Source organism: Centruroides sculpturatus, unplaced genomic scaffold (genome assembly GCF_000671375.1).
Source record: "Centruroides sculpturatus isolate CEXI.00-Female unplaced genomic scaffold, Cexi_2.0 scaffold869, whole genome shotgun sequence".
Classification (NCBI taxonomy): Eukaryota; Metazoa; Arthropoda; class Arachnida; order Scorpiones; family Buthidae; genus Centruroides; species Centruroides sculpturatus.
In genome coordinates, this window is record NW_019385031.1 from 76,480 (window position 1) to 94,549 (window position 18,070).

Genomic DNA, 18,070 nt, shown 5'->3' on the forward strand with positions numbered 1-18,070 from the left:
CCATATCTCCCGCACCCTTATAGCTATCGAGACGCAACCACCATAGTGCATGAATGGAGACTTGGGGCTACTACCACATACAAACACCATTCATGTGCGATGTGTAGTTTTGGCTGAAAAGTGAAATATAGGGACACACACGTCCATTTATATATATATATATATATAAAACTTTCTTCTACAAGCATATTTTTATACTTTTATTCAGATGATATATGTAAATACAATAATATAATATGTATATATTAATAACATCAAAACACTTGTAATTACTAATACATATTTATATTTGATGTAAGGTTTTTAGGTTTATGTTAATTTTTTAAATGAATAATTTTTATTAACTTATCAGCTAAAAGTTAATTAATTAAGCTTGTTTAATGAATATGTATAGTGATGAAAAAAAATACTAGATGAATAAGTAGATATGTTTTTAAATAATAAATATTTTAATCACATTATTTACTTTGTAATAATAACCACATATAAGTTATTGAATATATTAATCTAGCTAATCAATATATGAAACAAATGTACCCATTTTCTGTTCTAAAATTTAACAAACTTTAATAGATTTTAGTTTTGAAATTTTAATAATAATCTATTAACAATAAATATATAAAAGTAATATAAAATTAAATATATATGCAAATTATTATTAAAGTTTAGCATGATTTTATTTTCTAAGCTTATATATAACATTGATTTATATGCAAATATATTTTTTAATGAAAAAATAAAAATTTAAAATCATCTTTTTAACAAATTTCAGTAGAAAATTATCACAAATAACCCATATTTACTTTATATAAAAGAATTTTATTGTTTATTTATAGAAAAATTTTAGAATTCTATAATAATTAATTGGATAATTGTTCTGAAGTTTACAGTATATATATATGGAACCAAATGGTAAGAATCTTTAAGAAACATTTTTGATCTTTATTTTGACAAACTGTAGCTCTACTGAAAAACAAAATTTCTGCATTCTTTTGCTGAATGCAGAATACAAGCTGAAAATGGTCAAAATAAAGACCAAAAGCATTTCTCAAAGATTTTTTACCACTGGTTCCATAATTAGCTGTTTTTATTTTTTGTGTTTGTTTAATAATAATCTTGGATACCAAGAGAGATGAATTTCTGACAATAATATATATTATATTATCAATATGTTATAAACATTAAAATGCAAATTTTAATTTATATTTGCAATGTTAAAATTGAGATACAATTAATTTATGATAAAATTGATATGTATTAATTATGAAAAGCATATTCATTTAATAATTATTTACACAAGAGATGATAAATTCTACAAATATTAATTTAATGATTAAATTTTTAAAAACAGACAACACGAAGAGGTAAGCATGATAAAAAATATAAATTCAATACTATTGTAAGATCTGGACTTATGCCAGCAGTAGTTGCCAAAACAAAAAGAAAAAAAATGTACTGCAAGAATATTTATGTTAAAAAAAAAAGAAAAGAAAAATCAGCAGCAAAACTTTCTGGCAGGTACTGGAAAAGTGCTGCAGTTAAAAAAAGTTAATTGTTTAGTTTAAAAAAACTGTTTAATCAAAGTGTAATTGCCAAATAAGAAAAATTATAATAAGTATCTGAGAAGCAATAAAAATATTTGTTACAATTGAATTCATATAATTTGAACTAAATTTTTATTTAATATTTAAATTTTAAATTAATAAAAACAAAGTAAGATAAAATGAATAGATTCAGTAGACTAAAGTAATGTGTTTTCTTGAATTATATGACAGCAGAAAATAATATAATATATAAAAATATTTTATAATTTGCATTTTTTGTAAATATTGCATGACAGCATTAAACTATAAAATGAAAGTTTAAAAGAATTTTTCAAAAAATTCTATTGAATATTTCACATTATGAATGAATATTAAAAATACATTTAATGCACCTTTTTGATATATTACATTTATTCTTAGTCAAGAAATGCTTTTCAAAATAAAATATTTTTGCTTTGTATTAATTTGAACAAGTTGCTTGATATCTGAAGCAACTTGTAAAACACATTTATTATATTAAAGATTTATATAAATTGTTTTATGATTATTCTCATTCATTTAATTGGAGAATATTTTTATTTATTCAGTAATAATTTAAAATGTATTTAAAACACATAAAATTTGTATCAGTTTTAAAATTAAATTGATACAAATTTATTTGTTATCAATTTTATGTAATGTCTCAAAATATATTCAAACTTTTTAAATTTACAAAAATTTATTTAATCAACAGTTTTTATTAATTTAATATAAATTTTAATATTTATTTTAAAATAATTTTATTCTAGAGAAAATATTCTGCAGAGCAATATTTAAAGTTGTTTGAAATTCTTAAACTATTTAATAATATATCATCAATTAACTACTATCTTGTTTTCTCCATTAAGTGACAAATCAATATTTGTAATATTAAATCTAATAGTAAAAATGAATAATTATACTTTGTAAGATGTTCCATAATCATAAATTACTAGTATAATTCAGTGCAATTAATACTGAGTTATACTAGAATGTAATGCATAATATAAAATATACTGTCTGTCTGTCTTTTTAATACCTTGTTCCCCCTTTATATATATATATATATACACACACGTTATCTCTTGATTAATGCAGGTACAGTCAACCCCCTATAAACACTGTTGATAATTCCATTTTATATAAATTCCATGTTGTACGAGTCACTTAGATTTTACAAATACATGAGCCGTTCACAGCCCAGCACATGTATTTGTAAAATCTAAGTGACTCGTAAAATGGAATTATCAACAGTGTTATGGGGGAGTCGACTGTGATTAATCCCTCAATGCTATTGCATATAAAAAAAATCATGTTTATCAAATACAGTGATACTTCAGTACTCAACCAAATGAACAATCATGACCCTCTAAAACAAATTTTTGGTTAATAACAAATATTTTAATTTTGTCATCAGTAAAAGGGTTGTGTGATAAAAATGAGTAACTAATTTTAAAATAAAATAAAACCTTAGAGCTCCCTTGGGTTGCCTTTTCTTAATCCCCAATGACAAAGGGGACACGTAACACAATATTCAGGTGCCCCTGCTAGAATGTTACATATCAGTTTAAAATTTATATTTCATTTAATATAAAAATTATCATATTATTATATACAAAATTTCAAATTATTAAACTGNTCAACAGTTTGCAGTTTCAATCATATATAAAACTTCAATACAAAGTTGTAGGTAGAAAATAATTGAATTAAAAGTAAAGTAAATATATATAATGTAATAATTAAACAAAATATATGTAAAGTTTATCTAACTTTGTAAATATTGTAAAAAAGTAATTACCTGGAACGAGGATTGCACATAGATACAACTAGTCACACAACTGGTTCCAGTTCATTAACCCTGCATTTCTTTTTGTATTAGCATAAAACATCCATCTACAGAAAAATATAAAAATTTATAATTTTATATATGTTATTAATACCATTTATTACACTTATTTTAATAAGATTAAAAAGTGATCATCATCTGAAATGAAAAATAAATAAAACAATGAAGAAAAAGAAAAACAACTTTTCTTCCTCTGTCCTCATTAGAAATACCTTAGTACAGGTAGTGTATGTATCAGTCAGGTACCTACATTCCAAGTTTGAAAGTTGAGTAACCTGATAACCTAATTTCTATTGAATATGGGCAATAACTAAACTTTTATATAAAACTTTAAGCATAAAATTAAAAAAAAAGCTTAAATGTAAATTATATAATTAAATGATCATAATGGTACAACAAAAAAATTCATAATATATTAAAAAATGTATAAATTCAAAATTTAACTTGAAGGCTTATTTAATAATAAATAATTTATAATTGAATAAATTAATAATTATCAATAATTAATAACAATATACAAGTACAAAAGCTAAAATACTGCATCTCTTACAAACAAATATAGTTAATGGATGTTTATTGAATAGATTATTTTAAAAAATAACACATCACTGTTAAGCTATTACTCATCATTTCACAAAATTTCATTTGAAAAACTATATGATAAAAAGTATGCTAACAATTAACAAAATTATGCAAACAAACACATAATAAATAATATATATATTTATTTATTTATTTATTTATTATCAATGAAGTAAATTCAATTTTATAAACAGCATGCCATTCAAGCAGAATAAATGATTTTAATGGATTTATTTATTTGACAGAAGGAATCTGATGAATCAATGGTTTTTTTAACACAGAATGAAAAAATAAAAAATTTATCATTTTTAAAAAAATGTGTTCTCTAATTTAAATAAGAAGTGAAAAAAGCAACTTAGTAATTTACTGTGTGTAATCGTTTTGGTCCACAATTTTTTGTGAATATCACATTTACATTTATTGAACTATATATAGTACTAAAAAATTTGGCTTTTTATGCGTAACTATAAAATTTAAAAATTTTAACACTGTGTAGAGTTGTTAAAATTTAAAAATTTTAACTACTATATATTTTATTAATTAATAAGATTGTTAACTGTAACATTCTATATACATTATGAACTTTTTAAAAAAATTCTTTATTAATTGATTCAACAATCTATTTGACCAACTAATACAATAAATATATATTTTAATGTAAAGAGTAGATTGTACAAGAAAAATCTTAAGATTCAAAACAGTGACTCAAAACACATTTAAAATCAGAAAATACATTAATATTTACTGTGAGGAAATTTTGATGTATTACCATTTTTTATTCATTATTTCATTCTATTTTCATTTTATTTATTTTCATTGATTTTAATTCAACATAAGACATGATAAATTAAAAGTAATGGAAAAAAATATAGGTTTTTGATTTTGTCACTATTGAAATTATAGACTTCAATTTTTTTGAATTTTTAAAAAAAGGAACATTAGTTATTTCATGAAATATAAAAGTACAAAATATTTCTCACAAAAAATGAAACTAAAATTATATATATATCATTTTAGTTTCATTTTTTGTTTTCGTTTTAGTTTCATTTTTTGTTTTCGTTTTCATTTTAGTTTCATTGAAAACTCTTGTTTGATGAGAGCAATAATATCTTCTGTTGTGTAGAAAATAGTCTCATAGTTAATTCTGGTTGGAAACAATTACTGGTATTAAGCTTTAAATTGAAAACTATTTTGATGAAATAAGCATTTTAAAATATTTTCAAAGAAAAAAAAATGCTTATTTCATCAAAATAGTTTTCAATTTAAAGCTTAATACCAGTAATTGTTTCCAACCAGAATTAACTATGAGACTATTTTCTACACAACAGAAGATATTATTGCTCTCATCAAACAAGAGTTTTCAATGAAACTAAAATGAAAACGAAAACAAAAAATGAAACTAAAACGAAAACAAAAAATGAAACTAAAATGATATATATATAATTTTAGTTTCATTTTTTGTGAGAAATATNTAACCACATTATGTATCTTATTACAAATTTCTATACTACATATAAATAAATGATAAGATTGCTATTGTATATTTGAATATAAATTTGTATATGCACATTCCCAATGAAAGTGCCATATTGTCGAATATGGGATAGCTTCCACAGTGAAGATATTTTAATCATGTAAAGTTGCCAGATTATATGCATTTGCACATGTGCTTTACAGAGCACCAACCTCATGCAGTTTAGCGCATGGATGCTACACACCAAAATATTGTATAATGCTTCTAATAATTCTTCCCAATCATCCTTCCCTATCATCAAATGTCACTGCACACCACTAGTTATCAGTCAGAAAAACTGCCTCACATATTGGTGTCAATGTAGGAAGTGTGTCTAAAACAGCGGTTCTTAACTAGTGTTCTGCAGAACACAGGTGTTCCACAAACCTACCTCGAGTGTTCCATGAAAGAAAAGATTTTAAAGTTTTTATTCAAATTTATTCCCATTGCTATATTTGTAGACAATTTAATATATTGAATAAAATAAAAACATGAAAGTTTATTGCTTTATTGTTTCCTGAGAATAGTAAATATGTGGGATTGCTTATCAATTTTTGAATACATCGATGCTAATGCTCTGTGTAATAAAAAGTATATGAATGACGTTCCACAGCTTCAGAAATGTTGAGAACCACTGGTCTAAAATATATCAAAAGATGCCCAATGCCAAAAAACCATTACCTGGTCACCAAGAGCTTTACAGTAGGTGTAGAATATTGTGAGAAAAGTAACAAGTGAAAAAACTGAAACTGCAGTTGATGTTAAAGAATATCATAGATTAAAAATTAAACAGTTAAGAATATGTTGAAATGTAATGGATTAAGAGCAGCAGTTAAAGCAAAAAAGCCCTTATTAACTAAAGGGCACGCGGAATTTAGACTTAAATTTTCAGAGAACTATAAAAACTAGACTGTGGCTAATTGGAGACATGTAATTTTCTCAGACAAAACAAAAATTAAGTATTTAGGAAGTGATGGATACAAATAGCATTGGGGGAAATTACAGCTATAGTTTCATCATGTGATACCAACTATAAAACATGGTAAAGATTCATTAATAGCATGAGGTTGTATAACAGTTTATGGACCTGGAAATCATCTTTGAATTGATGGCAGAATGGATTCTTGGTTATATTGTGATATTTTAAAGGATGACTTGGTGGGTACACTATAGCTATATAAATTAAAACCAAAAAATATCTTGTTAACAAGATAATAATCCTAAGCATATAATTAAATACACTAAAATCTTGCTTCAGCAGTTGCATATTAGACCTTTGGATTAGCCTCCTCAGTCCTCAGATTTAAATTCAAGTGAAAATCTATGAGGCCAATTCAAACATGTCTTAAATGATGTTCATAACCCAGTTAGCAGTACTCAAACTGTGGTGAGGGGACCATTAATGGTTCCTCTAAATAGTTGAAGTTAGTCAGATCGCTCAATCCGATCGCATCCGCGAACGGAATCGTCGTGGCGTCGAGTTATACATCATAGCGTTGAAAGAAGGATCCGAATGTCGTATTCACTAGTTTATTTACCGATAATTACAAATCTATGTACAGATGGTTAGAACAACGCCGATCCTGTAGACAAAGATCGGAGAGTGGGGATGAGCGTCCGAACCTGAGCACGTCGACCCAAAAGAGTGAACCTCGACCTCTGACGTCACACGGGTTGGGGACGGTGGTCGGCGCAGTGTTGCCGACCGCCGCAGTACCCCCTTCCTAGTGTAAACGATCGTGAGGCTAGAGAAAACGTGCCGGGAAACGGACGCGTCTTCCGGAGCGCGTCGTGGTTTTGGTTTCTTCTGCTTGTTTCGAGTGCGTGGTGCTCGATGGTTTCGGATCTTTTATTTCTGTTGAATGGGGAACTTGTCTCGTGTCTGTCTCTTGTTTGTCGTCTGTTGGTGGTTGTTCGCTTGGTGAAAAGTGTTCCGCCAGACAATAAGCTGGTTTAAGTCTGTCTATGGAGATAACTGTCTCTTTTTGCCATATGCGGACTTTGAAAAATTTGTCTGCACGCTGCAGTACGGGAAATGGTCCGTCGTACGGTGGCTGCAGAGGTGGCCGTACAGCGTCGTGCCGCACGAAGACGTGGGTGCAGCTCCGTAGGTCCTGGGGGACGAATATTTTCTTTGTCCCGTGACATCTCGTTGGAATTGGTGTCAACTGATGCATTTGCTCTTTGAGCTGCTGGACGAAAACTGCTGCGTTTGAGTCTGTTGGTGTAGGGGCGAGGAACTCACCGGGTAATCGTAAGGTTGTCCCATAGACGAGTTCGGCGGTTGTTGCCTTGATGTCTTCTTTAAAGGCGGTTCGCATCCCTAGCAGCACTGATGGTAAGACCTCTGTCCAGCGGTCGGTCAAGCAAGCCTTGAGAGCCGATTTAAGTCTGCGGTGGCTATTCTCCACCAGGCCGTTGGCTGCCGGGTGAAAGGCTGTCGTGTGTATGTGCTTGCTGCCCAATAATTTGGTCAAAGCTCGGAACAGGTGCGATTCGAATTGTCTACCCTGATCAGTAGTGACCGTCTTAGGTACACCGTAACGTGTGACCCATTGACCGTAAAAAACCTTTGCTACAGTCTCTGCCGTACAGTCGGCAATCGGGAAGGCTTCCAACCAACGGGTGAACCTGTCAATAAGTGTGAGGCAATATATGTTACCTTGCGAAGGCGGAAGGGGACCTACAATATCCATGTGCATGTGTTCGAAACGGGCGTCAGGGACCTGAAGATTTTGGACAGGGCTCCACGTGTGCCTATGGACTTTCGCTCGTTGGCATGGTATGCAGGTTTTGGCCCACATACGAGAGTCCTTTCTGATTGAAGGCCAAACAAAACGACTAGTTATTAATTTGGTGGTAGCTCTTATACCGGGATGAGCCAGATTGTGTGTGGCGTCGAAGACTTGCTTGCGGAATTTAATCGGGATATATGGGCGAATTTTGTTCGTGGATATGTCACAGAATAGATCGGGGCCTGCATCCGTTAAAGGCATTTTCTTCAGCTGTAAGGCCGTATTTGAAGAAAGTAGTTGCTTTAATTCGGGGTCGCTGCTCTGAGCTTGCGCGATGCTCGTGTAGTCTACTGCGTTTGGCACTTCGATAGTTTCGATCCGCGACAATACGTCCGCCAGTGTATTGTCGCTGCCTTTGATATAGCGGATGTCCATGCTGAATTGCCCTATGAGGTCTAGGTGCCTTAATTGCCTAGGGGTGCACTTCTCAGGCTTCTGACTAAAAGCATACGTCAGTGGGCGATGATCTGTAAAGACCGTAAACTCCCTGCCTTCGAGCATGTGTTTGAAGTGCCTTATTGACGCATATATGGCATAAAGCTCTCTATCGAAAACCGACCATTTTCGTTTTTTTTTTTTTTTTATTAGATCGTCATCATTTCCCCATTTTGGGGATCAGAGTCACCCTTGTCCCGCTATCAGCACCACAAGGGAAACGCTTACTTTATTAGTTGAACTATTAAACAAAATATACTTATAACAAACAATTAAAATATATTACATTATAGGTACATAGGCTGCTTGCCTTTACAAGATTGCGACACTGTCGCAAAGGGAGCAGCTCGCTCCCCCATTCACGACATTATTGTTCGCGTGAAGGTTTTCACCTCCTGGACCAGATCCCTAGCCCGTATAATCATGTATAAATCCAAGCTTGAAATGTCTAAGGTTCCTTTGACTAGTGATAGTAACTGTATCCTTTCCATTTCGTACTTTGTACACTCATTAATTACATGGTCTAAACTGTGTTCTCCCTTTCCGCATTCACATTGAGTGTCTTGCTGCTTTCCGATTCTTTTTAAATATTCTTTGGTATTACAATGGTTAGTCAAAAGTTGTGTGGTTATAAAGTCACTTGAGAGCCATCTTAAGTCATTCATTCTTTCTTCTATATTGGGAAGCAACCAGAAGGTGTGTCTCCCTTTCATGCTATAACTCCACTCTTCTTGCCATTCGTCTATTGATTCTTGCCGTAGTAATCTTTTAATATAAGATATTGGAATTTTATTGTAAGTGGTTTCTGTTAATGACGTGGCCTCTTTGGCCAGTGTGTCCGCTTTTTCATTTCCTGCAATTCCTATATGAGCCTTCACCCATCTTATTTTGATCTTTAAGCCATATTCTTCTATTAGTTTCTTGGCTTCCAAAGCCATCATATTCTTGTCATTGAACTGCTTAAGTGTGTGTATGGCAGCACTACTATCAGTGTTTATAATTATTGAGCCAGACAATCGGGTGGAGATAACCCATCTTATAGTTTGTAATATTGCAAACAGTTCTGCTTGATACACTGAGCATCTGTCGTCCAATCTGAATTGATCTTGGTAGATTTCCTCATTGTCTTTTATGACCAGGAAGGAGGCTCCTACCTGGCCCTCTACCTTAGATCCGTCAGTGTATATATCAATATCACTTCTATCCTCTTCTGTTGCTATATTTATTGCCATCCGATTATAAGGTCTTGGTAGCATCATTGCCGTTGCTTGCATTTCATATTCTGTTCCTTTATAAGTTTCATTCTTAATGTTTATAGAGTACCCTCTCCTGCACATATATGCCTTTGCCTTTTCACGTAGGATCATGTCTATTGGCGTTGTACCAGCTATCACCATCAACGCCTCGGTCGATGTCGTGCGGTACGCTCTTGTCATCCTTAGTAATGCCGTCTGTTGTGCGCTTCTTAACTTCCTTTTTATGCTGCCCTTTTCTGCAGCTTTATACCATGCTCCTGCGGCATATGTTACTTTAGGAATAAACGCACCTTTATAGATAATAGCGATGGCCTCTTTGCTGAGGCCCCAATTAGCCTTGGCAGCTCTGGCTAGTGCATTAAATAGGTTTGCACCTACAGTTCTTACATAGGTAGCATGCAGCATCCAGGTAAGCCGGTGATCTAGCACCACACCTAGGTACTTTATCTCTTTCTCTACCTTAATACTGTGTCCCTCTATTTTAATTGTAGGTGTTCGCTTATAAAGATCTGGAGTTCTTCCCCTTGTAAATACTATTGCTTTTGTTTTTCTAGGGTTAAAGTAGAGCTTAAGCTCTCTTCCCTTTTCTGATATTACTTTTAATATGGTATTGCCTTTATTTTCAATCTCTCGTCTAGAATTCGAGCCAAATATTATGATCGTATCGTCAGCATACGCTAGTTCAACTATGCCTTCTCCTTTATCAGCCTTTAAATAATTATCATATACTATATTCCAGAACAGGGGTCCTGAATTAGACCCCTGTGGGCATCCTCTATTTAGAACTTTCTGTATATTAGAGCCTCCAGCATGATAGATGATCTTTCTGTCACTTAAGTAATTAGTTACTATTTCATATATGTTCTTAGGACATTTTGCCCTTCTTAATGTTCTTAGGATAAGGGGCCACCATGCATGGTCAAAGGCCCCTTGAATATCCAGACTGATACTGCAACAATACTTATTTCGATCTAGTAAACTCTGTATGGCATCGATCACTTTACAAATAACATCCTCTGTTGATCTATCTGGGAGGAACCCATGCTGTTTTGGGCTGAGAAACTGTATATTTTCAAGATGATATGTTATCCTTTGACTGATGAGGAAGTCCAATACCTTCCCCATCGCTGGTAGTAAACTCAGCGGTCTATAGCTTTTTGCTTGGCTCTTTTCAACTTGCTCACCTTTAGGTATTATTACCAGTTTAGCTGTCTTCCAGATCTTTGGAAAGATGCCAAAACTAAGGCATAGATTGTAAACTTTACCAAGATAAGTAGGGTTGATATCCCAGATCTTGTGAATAATTTCTGCTGTCATTCTATCGTTTCCCGGTGCTTTTCCTGACTGCAGCCGATGAACAGCATTATTAATCTCTTCCATAGTGAACAATGGTTCAGTTGTCCCCACATATGGAGTGCTGATTTCCTGTCTGATTAGTTTGTGTTCCATCAAGTCTTTAGCAGGATCATCATCTGGAAAAAACACTGTCATAAGTGCTTGTACTGTTTCATCATACCCCTCTGTGTATCCTTCATTTACGTTCAATGCTGTGAGATATTGCGGCAGTTTCAACTTTCCCGCACACGCCTTGTAAATATAGTTCCAGGGCTTTGTTGAGCTCCTAGTACAAAACTCCCTCCATGATTTTATCTTTACTTCCTTTATCTTTTGCTTGTAGGATTTGCAGTGTTCTAGGTACTCTCCTTTCTTCCTACTTCTTTCCTGATTGTTCCTTGTTCTTTGGTACCTTCTGCGGAGTTGATTATTGATTCTCCGCAACTCACCTAGTTCTTTTGTCCACCATGGGACTGTCCTCTTACTTCTTCTCTTCCTTGGTATCGTCATATCACAGATATCCACCACTGATGTATGAAATGCTGTTATTTTGTCTTTCGCTTCTACACTGTTTGTGATATTATCTAGATTCATATCTTCTATTGCTACCTCCAGCTTCTTTTGGAAAAGTTTCCAGTCTGCTCTGTTAATGGCATATTGTGCCATATCTTCTTCCTCTGTCCAGCCTCACTGCCCATTCTCTATGAAGATATAATTGTGATCGCTGAGGCTGGAAATTGGTGCCACAGCCCAGCTTTGGATTAACCTCAACGCTCTGTTGTTACACATTGTTATATCAATCCAGCTTTGGCCATTTGGGCCTTCAAAGGTGGGCAATGACTCAGGATCGTTTAAGATGTGCATTTCATTCGAGCCCACAAATTCCAGCAACAGTTCTGCTCTTTCATCATTCTTAGGATCCCCCCACATCTGTGAGTGGGCATTCAAGTCGCCTCCTATTATAATATTTTTGTTCTTAAAGTTTTTAATCAATTCATCTAGTTCGCTGAATAAAGGTCCTAAGTCTTCCGTTATTGGGCAATAAACACTCACCAAAATTACACTGTTGTTACCTCTTCCAATTTCTATGCAAGTCATTCTTCTGTTACTCCATTGGGTGTAGTATAGCACTGGGATGGAATTGTTGTTGATTATAGCCAAAGTCTTTGGTTTTTCACTCTTATTATATAAGGTTCGGTAAGATACTCTTAGACAGCCCGGTGTGCCTCTCAGGCAATAGGGCTCCTGCACTAGAGCAATATCCATCTTTTCCATTACTTTACATAGTGCAGATGTCGCCCCTATGGATCTTTGCGTGTTTACTTGTAATACTTTTATCCTTTTATTTTCTTCCTGATTAGTTGTAGCCATAGTCTATCGTAGCTATTATCATTCGTCTTACTTTTTGTATTATGGGGCACTTCTTGTCGCATGCGTTATGATTGGTATCTTTGAGTTTCTCTTTTCTACAATTATAGCAGTCAGCTCTTGCTTTGTTTGGGCAGTGTTTAAATCTGTGATTCTGTCCGCATTGACTACAGACAATATCCTTTTCTGTACAATTTTTCGCTATATGTCCGATTTTACAACACTTATAGCCAGTGATGACATTCGAAATATTTAACAAAGGGTTCGCTAACAGAAAATTTTTCCTTAACAATTTTTTTTTCGCTCAAATGGTGCATCGGAAGGCTCTAGTTTAGTAGTGTTACAGAGTATAATACGTATATTTTAATATTTTTAAAAGAATAAAACCATTGAGAAATGTTACATGTGTTTAACAGGGTTCGGAAAACTTTGAAAATGTTAACAACGGGTTCGGCCGAACCTGTGCGAACCTGCTGAATATCACCACTGCTTATAGCATTGAGTGACATTTATATATTCTTCTATGCCACACTTTGACCAACCAAGATTTATTTTCTTTTTTGTCATCAGTAATTGACGGACTCTTGGGCTTATTTCAGCCACCCAGTTCACTGTTTGTTTCTCCCTACTACCGTACTTGAATTTCAGTTCCACTTCTTTTCTGTATTCATCGATGTCTTTATTACTATTTATGATTTCATTTTGTTCAAATAAACATTCTTCTACTTCTTCTTTTGGGGCATCCTTGGCCACTCCATAGATGACAATACGAGGTCTTCTCTTCACTGGCTCTCTGGTTTTCAGGCCAGTCTTTTCTTCAATTTCTTTTCTTAGCTTTTTCTTTTCTTCTTCTGTGTTAACTTCAATCGCCGCTCCGCCTCTTTTTAATTTTCGTACCGCCTGGATTCCAACCCCTAGTTGCCTTGGGTTGATATTCTTCTTTAAGCGATCCTTGGTCTTTTCTGGGTCTCCACCCTCTTGTTCTGGCTCCACCAATATAATTTCTTTAGGCTGTTGCTTTGCCTTTTTTGACACTACTTGTGCGTAACTCTGCACTGGCATTGCTGTTGGTGTTGAAAGTACTTTATCCAACTTTTGGTTGATAGAGTCCATCACAGTTCGAAGTGGATCCTCTTCACTGTCTCTTAAGATATCGATGATCTTGTCGATCTTCTCACAGATGAACGTTGTGTGTTTTGTCGTCATCTTGCTAGTATTGTTCGCCATCATATATTCTTGAATTTCATCGCGGATGCTTTCCGCAAGTAGTACTCTCTCTGCTTGGTGAGACACTTCCATCTCCTGGGATGACATCTCGTCATCCGTTTCGGAAACTTTCGGCCTCTTGGCCATAGTCCTTAAAAGGACTGTTTCTAACGTTTTGAACAAGCGCACTTACTGATTGGTTTCACCCACTAGGGGTTACTCACAGGCAGGACCAACTGGGAGGTTCAGTAACTGCTTCCCCTAAGGCCTCGTTAAAGCGCAAAAATAAAATAGCACAATCTAAAGGCACTGAAAAGCCTAAAATAGACGCACAGAACTCACTAATAAGCACAAACGAAACAAATTGGGGCACCCTGTCCGACCATTTTCGTTGCGGCTCCGTTAATTTGGCCGAGAAAAAGGCTAGTGGCTGCATCTTCGGTGTGCCATTTGAGGGGTCGACTTGATTTAGCGAGCCGCCGATAGCTATGTCGCTTGCGTCGGTAAAAAGTGCCAATTGAGCGTTTGGATTTGGATGTGTTAGTAGCGTTGCGTTAGCTAATTCCTCCTTGCAGTGATGGAAAGCATTGGTTGTCTCCTCAGTCCACTGAATTTTGCTGTTGGATTTAAGATTCGGTCCTTTTAGTAACTCATTCAGTGGGGCTTGCGCATGAGCTGCGTTTGGGACATTTCTGCGGTAATAGTTAAGTAGTGCCAGGAAACGTCTGAGCTCACGGATCGTTGTTGGAATTTTATACGCCAGTATAGGGTTTACGCGTTCAGGTAGTGGCTTAATGCCCTCCTTGCTGACTAAATATCCCAAAAACGGTAGTTCTGGTGCTCCTCGTATACATTTGCTTAGATTTACCTTGACGCCGTACTCGGACAGGCGGTGGAAAACCGCCTCTAGGTGAATCTCATGCTGCTCCCTCAATTCGCTAGCGATTAAAATGTCGTTGAGGTATGCGAAGGTAAAATCGAGCCCTTGGAGTACCTCATTTATGAATCGTTGGAAAGTCTGTCTGGCATTGGACAAACCGAAAGGCATGAACATGAATTCAAAAAGACCAAAAGGGGTTGTGATCGCAGTCTTTGGGATGTCGTCAAGATGCACAGGTACCTGATTGTACGCGCGGACTAAATCGATCTTGGAAAATATGGTTTTCCAAATAGGGAAGAGGAGAAATCTTGCAAATGTGGTAACGGGTAGCGGTCGGGAATCGTAAGTCGATTCAACGCTCGATAATCGCCCATTGGCCTGAATTCTCCATTCGGCTTGGGCACCATGTGCAAGGGGCTAGCCCAGTTGGAGGTGCTAGGCCTGCAAATTCCCTGCTCCATCATGTATTGGAACTCCTTCTGAGCTGCCGCGAGTTTGGCTGGGTGCAGTCGGCATGGTTTTGCGAATACCGGCTGTCCCTTTGTTATAATGCGGTGCACGGTGTGGTGTTTGGGTGCCCTGGCCGTCCCTGCGGGGTAAGGATGGAAAATGTCGGGGTACTTCTCCAGGATACTCCGATATGTCGACGAGCTGGCTATCAGCGTTACTTGCGTAACTTCCGTTTCGATCTTTTTACCCGTGGTGACTAAGTTGGTAATTGAGTCTCGGAGACGTGCGCCCTTTAGGTCGATTAACAATCCGTATTTCCGCAGAAAATCGGCGCCTATGATTGGCTTACTGACGTCCGCTAGAACGAACGGCCACTGAAAACGGCGACAGAGGTTGAGCCCGAGCGTAACTAACTTGGTACCGTACGTTCGTATCGGTGTACCATTTGCCGCATAGAGCTTCACGGCGTGGGAGTTGTCCCGCGTGCCGTTTCCCGCGAAGGGTAAAACGCACACATCGCTTCCGCTATCCACCAAGTAGTCACGGTTGGAAACGGGGTCGAAAATGAATAAACAGCTCTTGTTATCGGGTCGGAAATCGCACCGGGCCGTTTCGTGCGATTTCCTTATGGGTTTCCCGACTGGCGGAAAGAGCATGGAGAGCGGCAGCGTTTTGCCTCGCTCCCGTATTTTTGGTGATACCAGCAAAGGTGGCTAGCCTCTCCCTTGGGCGTCTTTGAGCGCCGCCGCCAATGTCCACTGCCTTGCCTGGACTTGTCTCGGGGCCGAGCTAATCGTTCAATTCTCTGACTAAGGGATTCTATTTGTGCCTGGAGCTCGCTTAACTGGACTTGTGTATTATCGGGGCCTTTTTGGACTTCGTCGACGTTCGCATGCGTTACCTCGCCTATTTTGTCGGCCATGATGGCCAAGTTTTCTAACCCGTCGTCGGAGGCTGCCAGGATCGCTTGGGTCTGTTGCGGCAGTCGTTGTAGCCATAAGGTTTTTAGAAAGTCTTCCCCTAATTTATTGTTGGCTAACTGCCTCATTTTTCTTAATAAATGTGATGGCTTTTCGTCTCCCAACGCGATATCCGAGAGTAGCGCTTTGATTCGCCTTTGTTCCGAGTCTGAGAAATCGGCGAGCAGTCTGGCCTTAAGCGTATTATAACGGTTTTCGGCCGGTGGGTTGAGGACGATGTCGCTTACGTAGTTCAAGACATCGGAGTTGAGAGCAGACACGACAGAGTAGTACTTGGTACTGTCCTTTGTGATGCCCGATATGGCGAACTGGGCCTCTATATTGGCGAACCACAACTCTGGGGTCTTGTCCCAAAATGGAGGTAGTTTGAGAGCCACTCTGTTCACTTCTGCCGTGGGTTCGGGCTCTGCCATCTTTGTTCGGCTGCTTGACCGGCGTGGAAGAGAAAAAGAGGCCTACCTGTATTTCCGTAAATGGCGTCTGGGCTTGGGAAGGTTCGGTGTTGAGCTCCCACGTTGTCGATCACGTCCGGCTCACCAGTGAGGGGACCATTAATGGTTCCTCTAAATAGTTGAAGTTAGTCAGATCGCTCAATCCGATCGCATCCGCGAATGGAATCGTCGTGGCGTCGAGTTATACATTCTAGGGTTGAAAGAAGGATCCGAATGTCGTATTCACTAGTTTATTTACCGATAATTACAAATCTATGTACAGATGGTTAGAACAACGCCGATCCTGTAGACAAAGGTCGGAGAGTGGGGATGAGCGTCCGAACCTGAGCACGTCGACCCAAAAGAGTGAACCTCGACCTCTGACGTCAAACGGGTTGGGGACGGTGGTCGGCGCAGTGTTGCCGACCGCCGCAGTGGAAAAGAGCTGAGGTAGTTGGGAAAAAACAAGTAAAGACAGCTATCTAAAATTAATTAACATCATGCCTCAAAGAATTAGTAAAATACTGAAGGCTTAAGGTGGCTACAAACATCATTAGTTAAAGATTCAAATATATTTTTGCCTATTAAAAAAAGGAACAAAATTATTGTTCATGTGTGCTAAACAATAGCTTTTCTGCCATCATTTCAGCATTTGTTAATATTTTAAAAATATTCTGGGATTTTTGAGAAGCTACAAAGTGTTATAAAAATTTATAAGAACTTTAAACATTTCTATTAGATTAGGCATGTTAAGTCAATAAACTAATTATTGTAAAAGTATTTTTTTGAGTCATTGTATATGATCATGCAAAAATTCATTAAAAAGAATTATGTTATAATAACATTAAGATTTTGCTATTATAAAATCAAAATGTTATTTTATTAAGAAACTGTAAGTCAAAATATTTTAAAAATTTCAATTAAATATGTATTAAATTATAATTTAATAAGTATTTAATTCTTGATTTTATGTATATATATTTTAATTACATATTTATTGAAAATATGTATTAACAAGTTGAATAATTATTCAATTTGTTAATACTATTTTAAATAAATATATAAATAAACATATATAACATTTATGAAATTATGTGTACATTGGTATATATATATACACAAACTATGTTGATAGTTTTTAATTTAGAGTTATTTTTCATCTAAAAAATAAAATATACTAAAAAATTAAAAAAATGAAAGTGTTATTTATATAAAACAATATTTACTTATTAAAACATGACTTTTAATTACATTTTACACTTATTAAAGATATCTTTTTTCTTTACATATTATATATTAAAAAACTTTAACTTATTACTTTATTATATATACTATAACTTATTGTTATTGATACAAACATTATAGTCTTCTAAAATGCTTTATCAGGTGTAGTAAATTTTATTCTAAGAAAATATATATATATATTTTCTT

At 35.3% G+C, this 18,070-nt stretch overlaps 1 protein-coding gene across 1 annotated transcript; it reads right to left on the reverse strand.

The window, feature by feature from the left end:
- Positions 1 to 15,775: 15,775 nt before the first annotated feature.
- LOC111633661 lies at positions 15,776 to 17,163 on the reverse strand. The gene has a single exon (XM_023378269.1). The coding sequence runs from the start codon at positions 16,619 to 16,621 to the stop codon at positions 15,854 to 15,856; it is 768 nt and encodes a 255-aa protein (XP_023234037.1). The 5' UTR covers positions 16,622 to 17,163; the 3' UTR covers positions 15,776 to 15,853.
- Between the last annotated feature and the right edge of the window lie 907 nt (positions 17,164 to 18,070).

What these genes read in the sequence shown, in the direction of transcription:
- LOC111633661 (XM_023378269.1), bottom strand. Translation starts at nt 16,621, where the DNA reads ATGGCAGAGCCCGAACCCACGGCAGAAGTGAACAGAGTGGCTCTCAAA.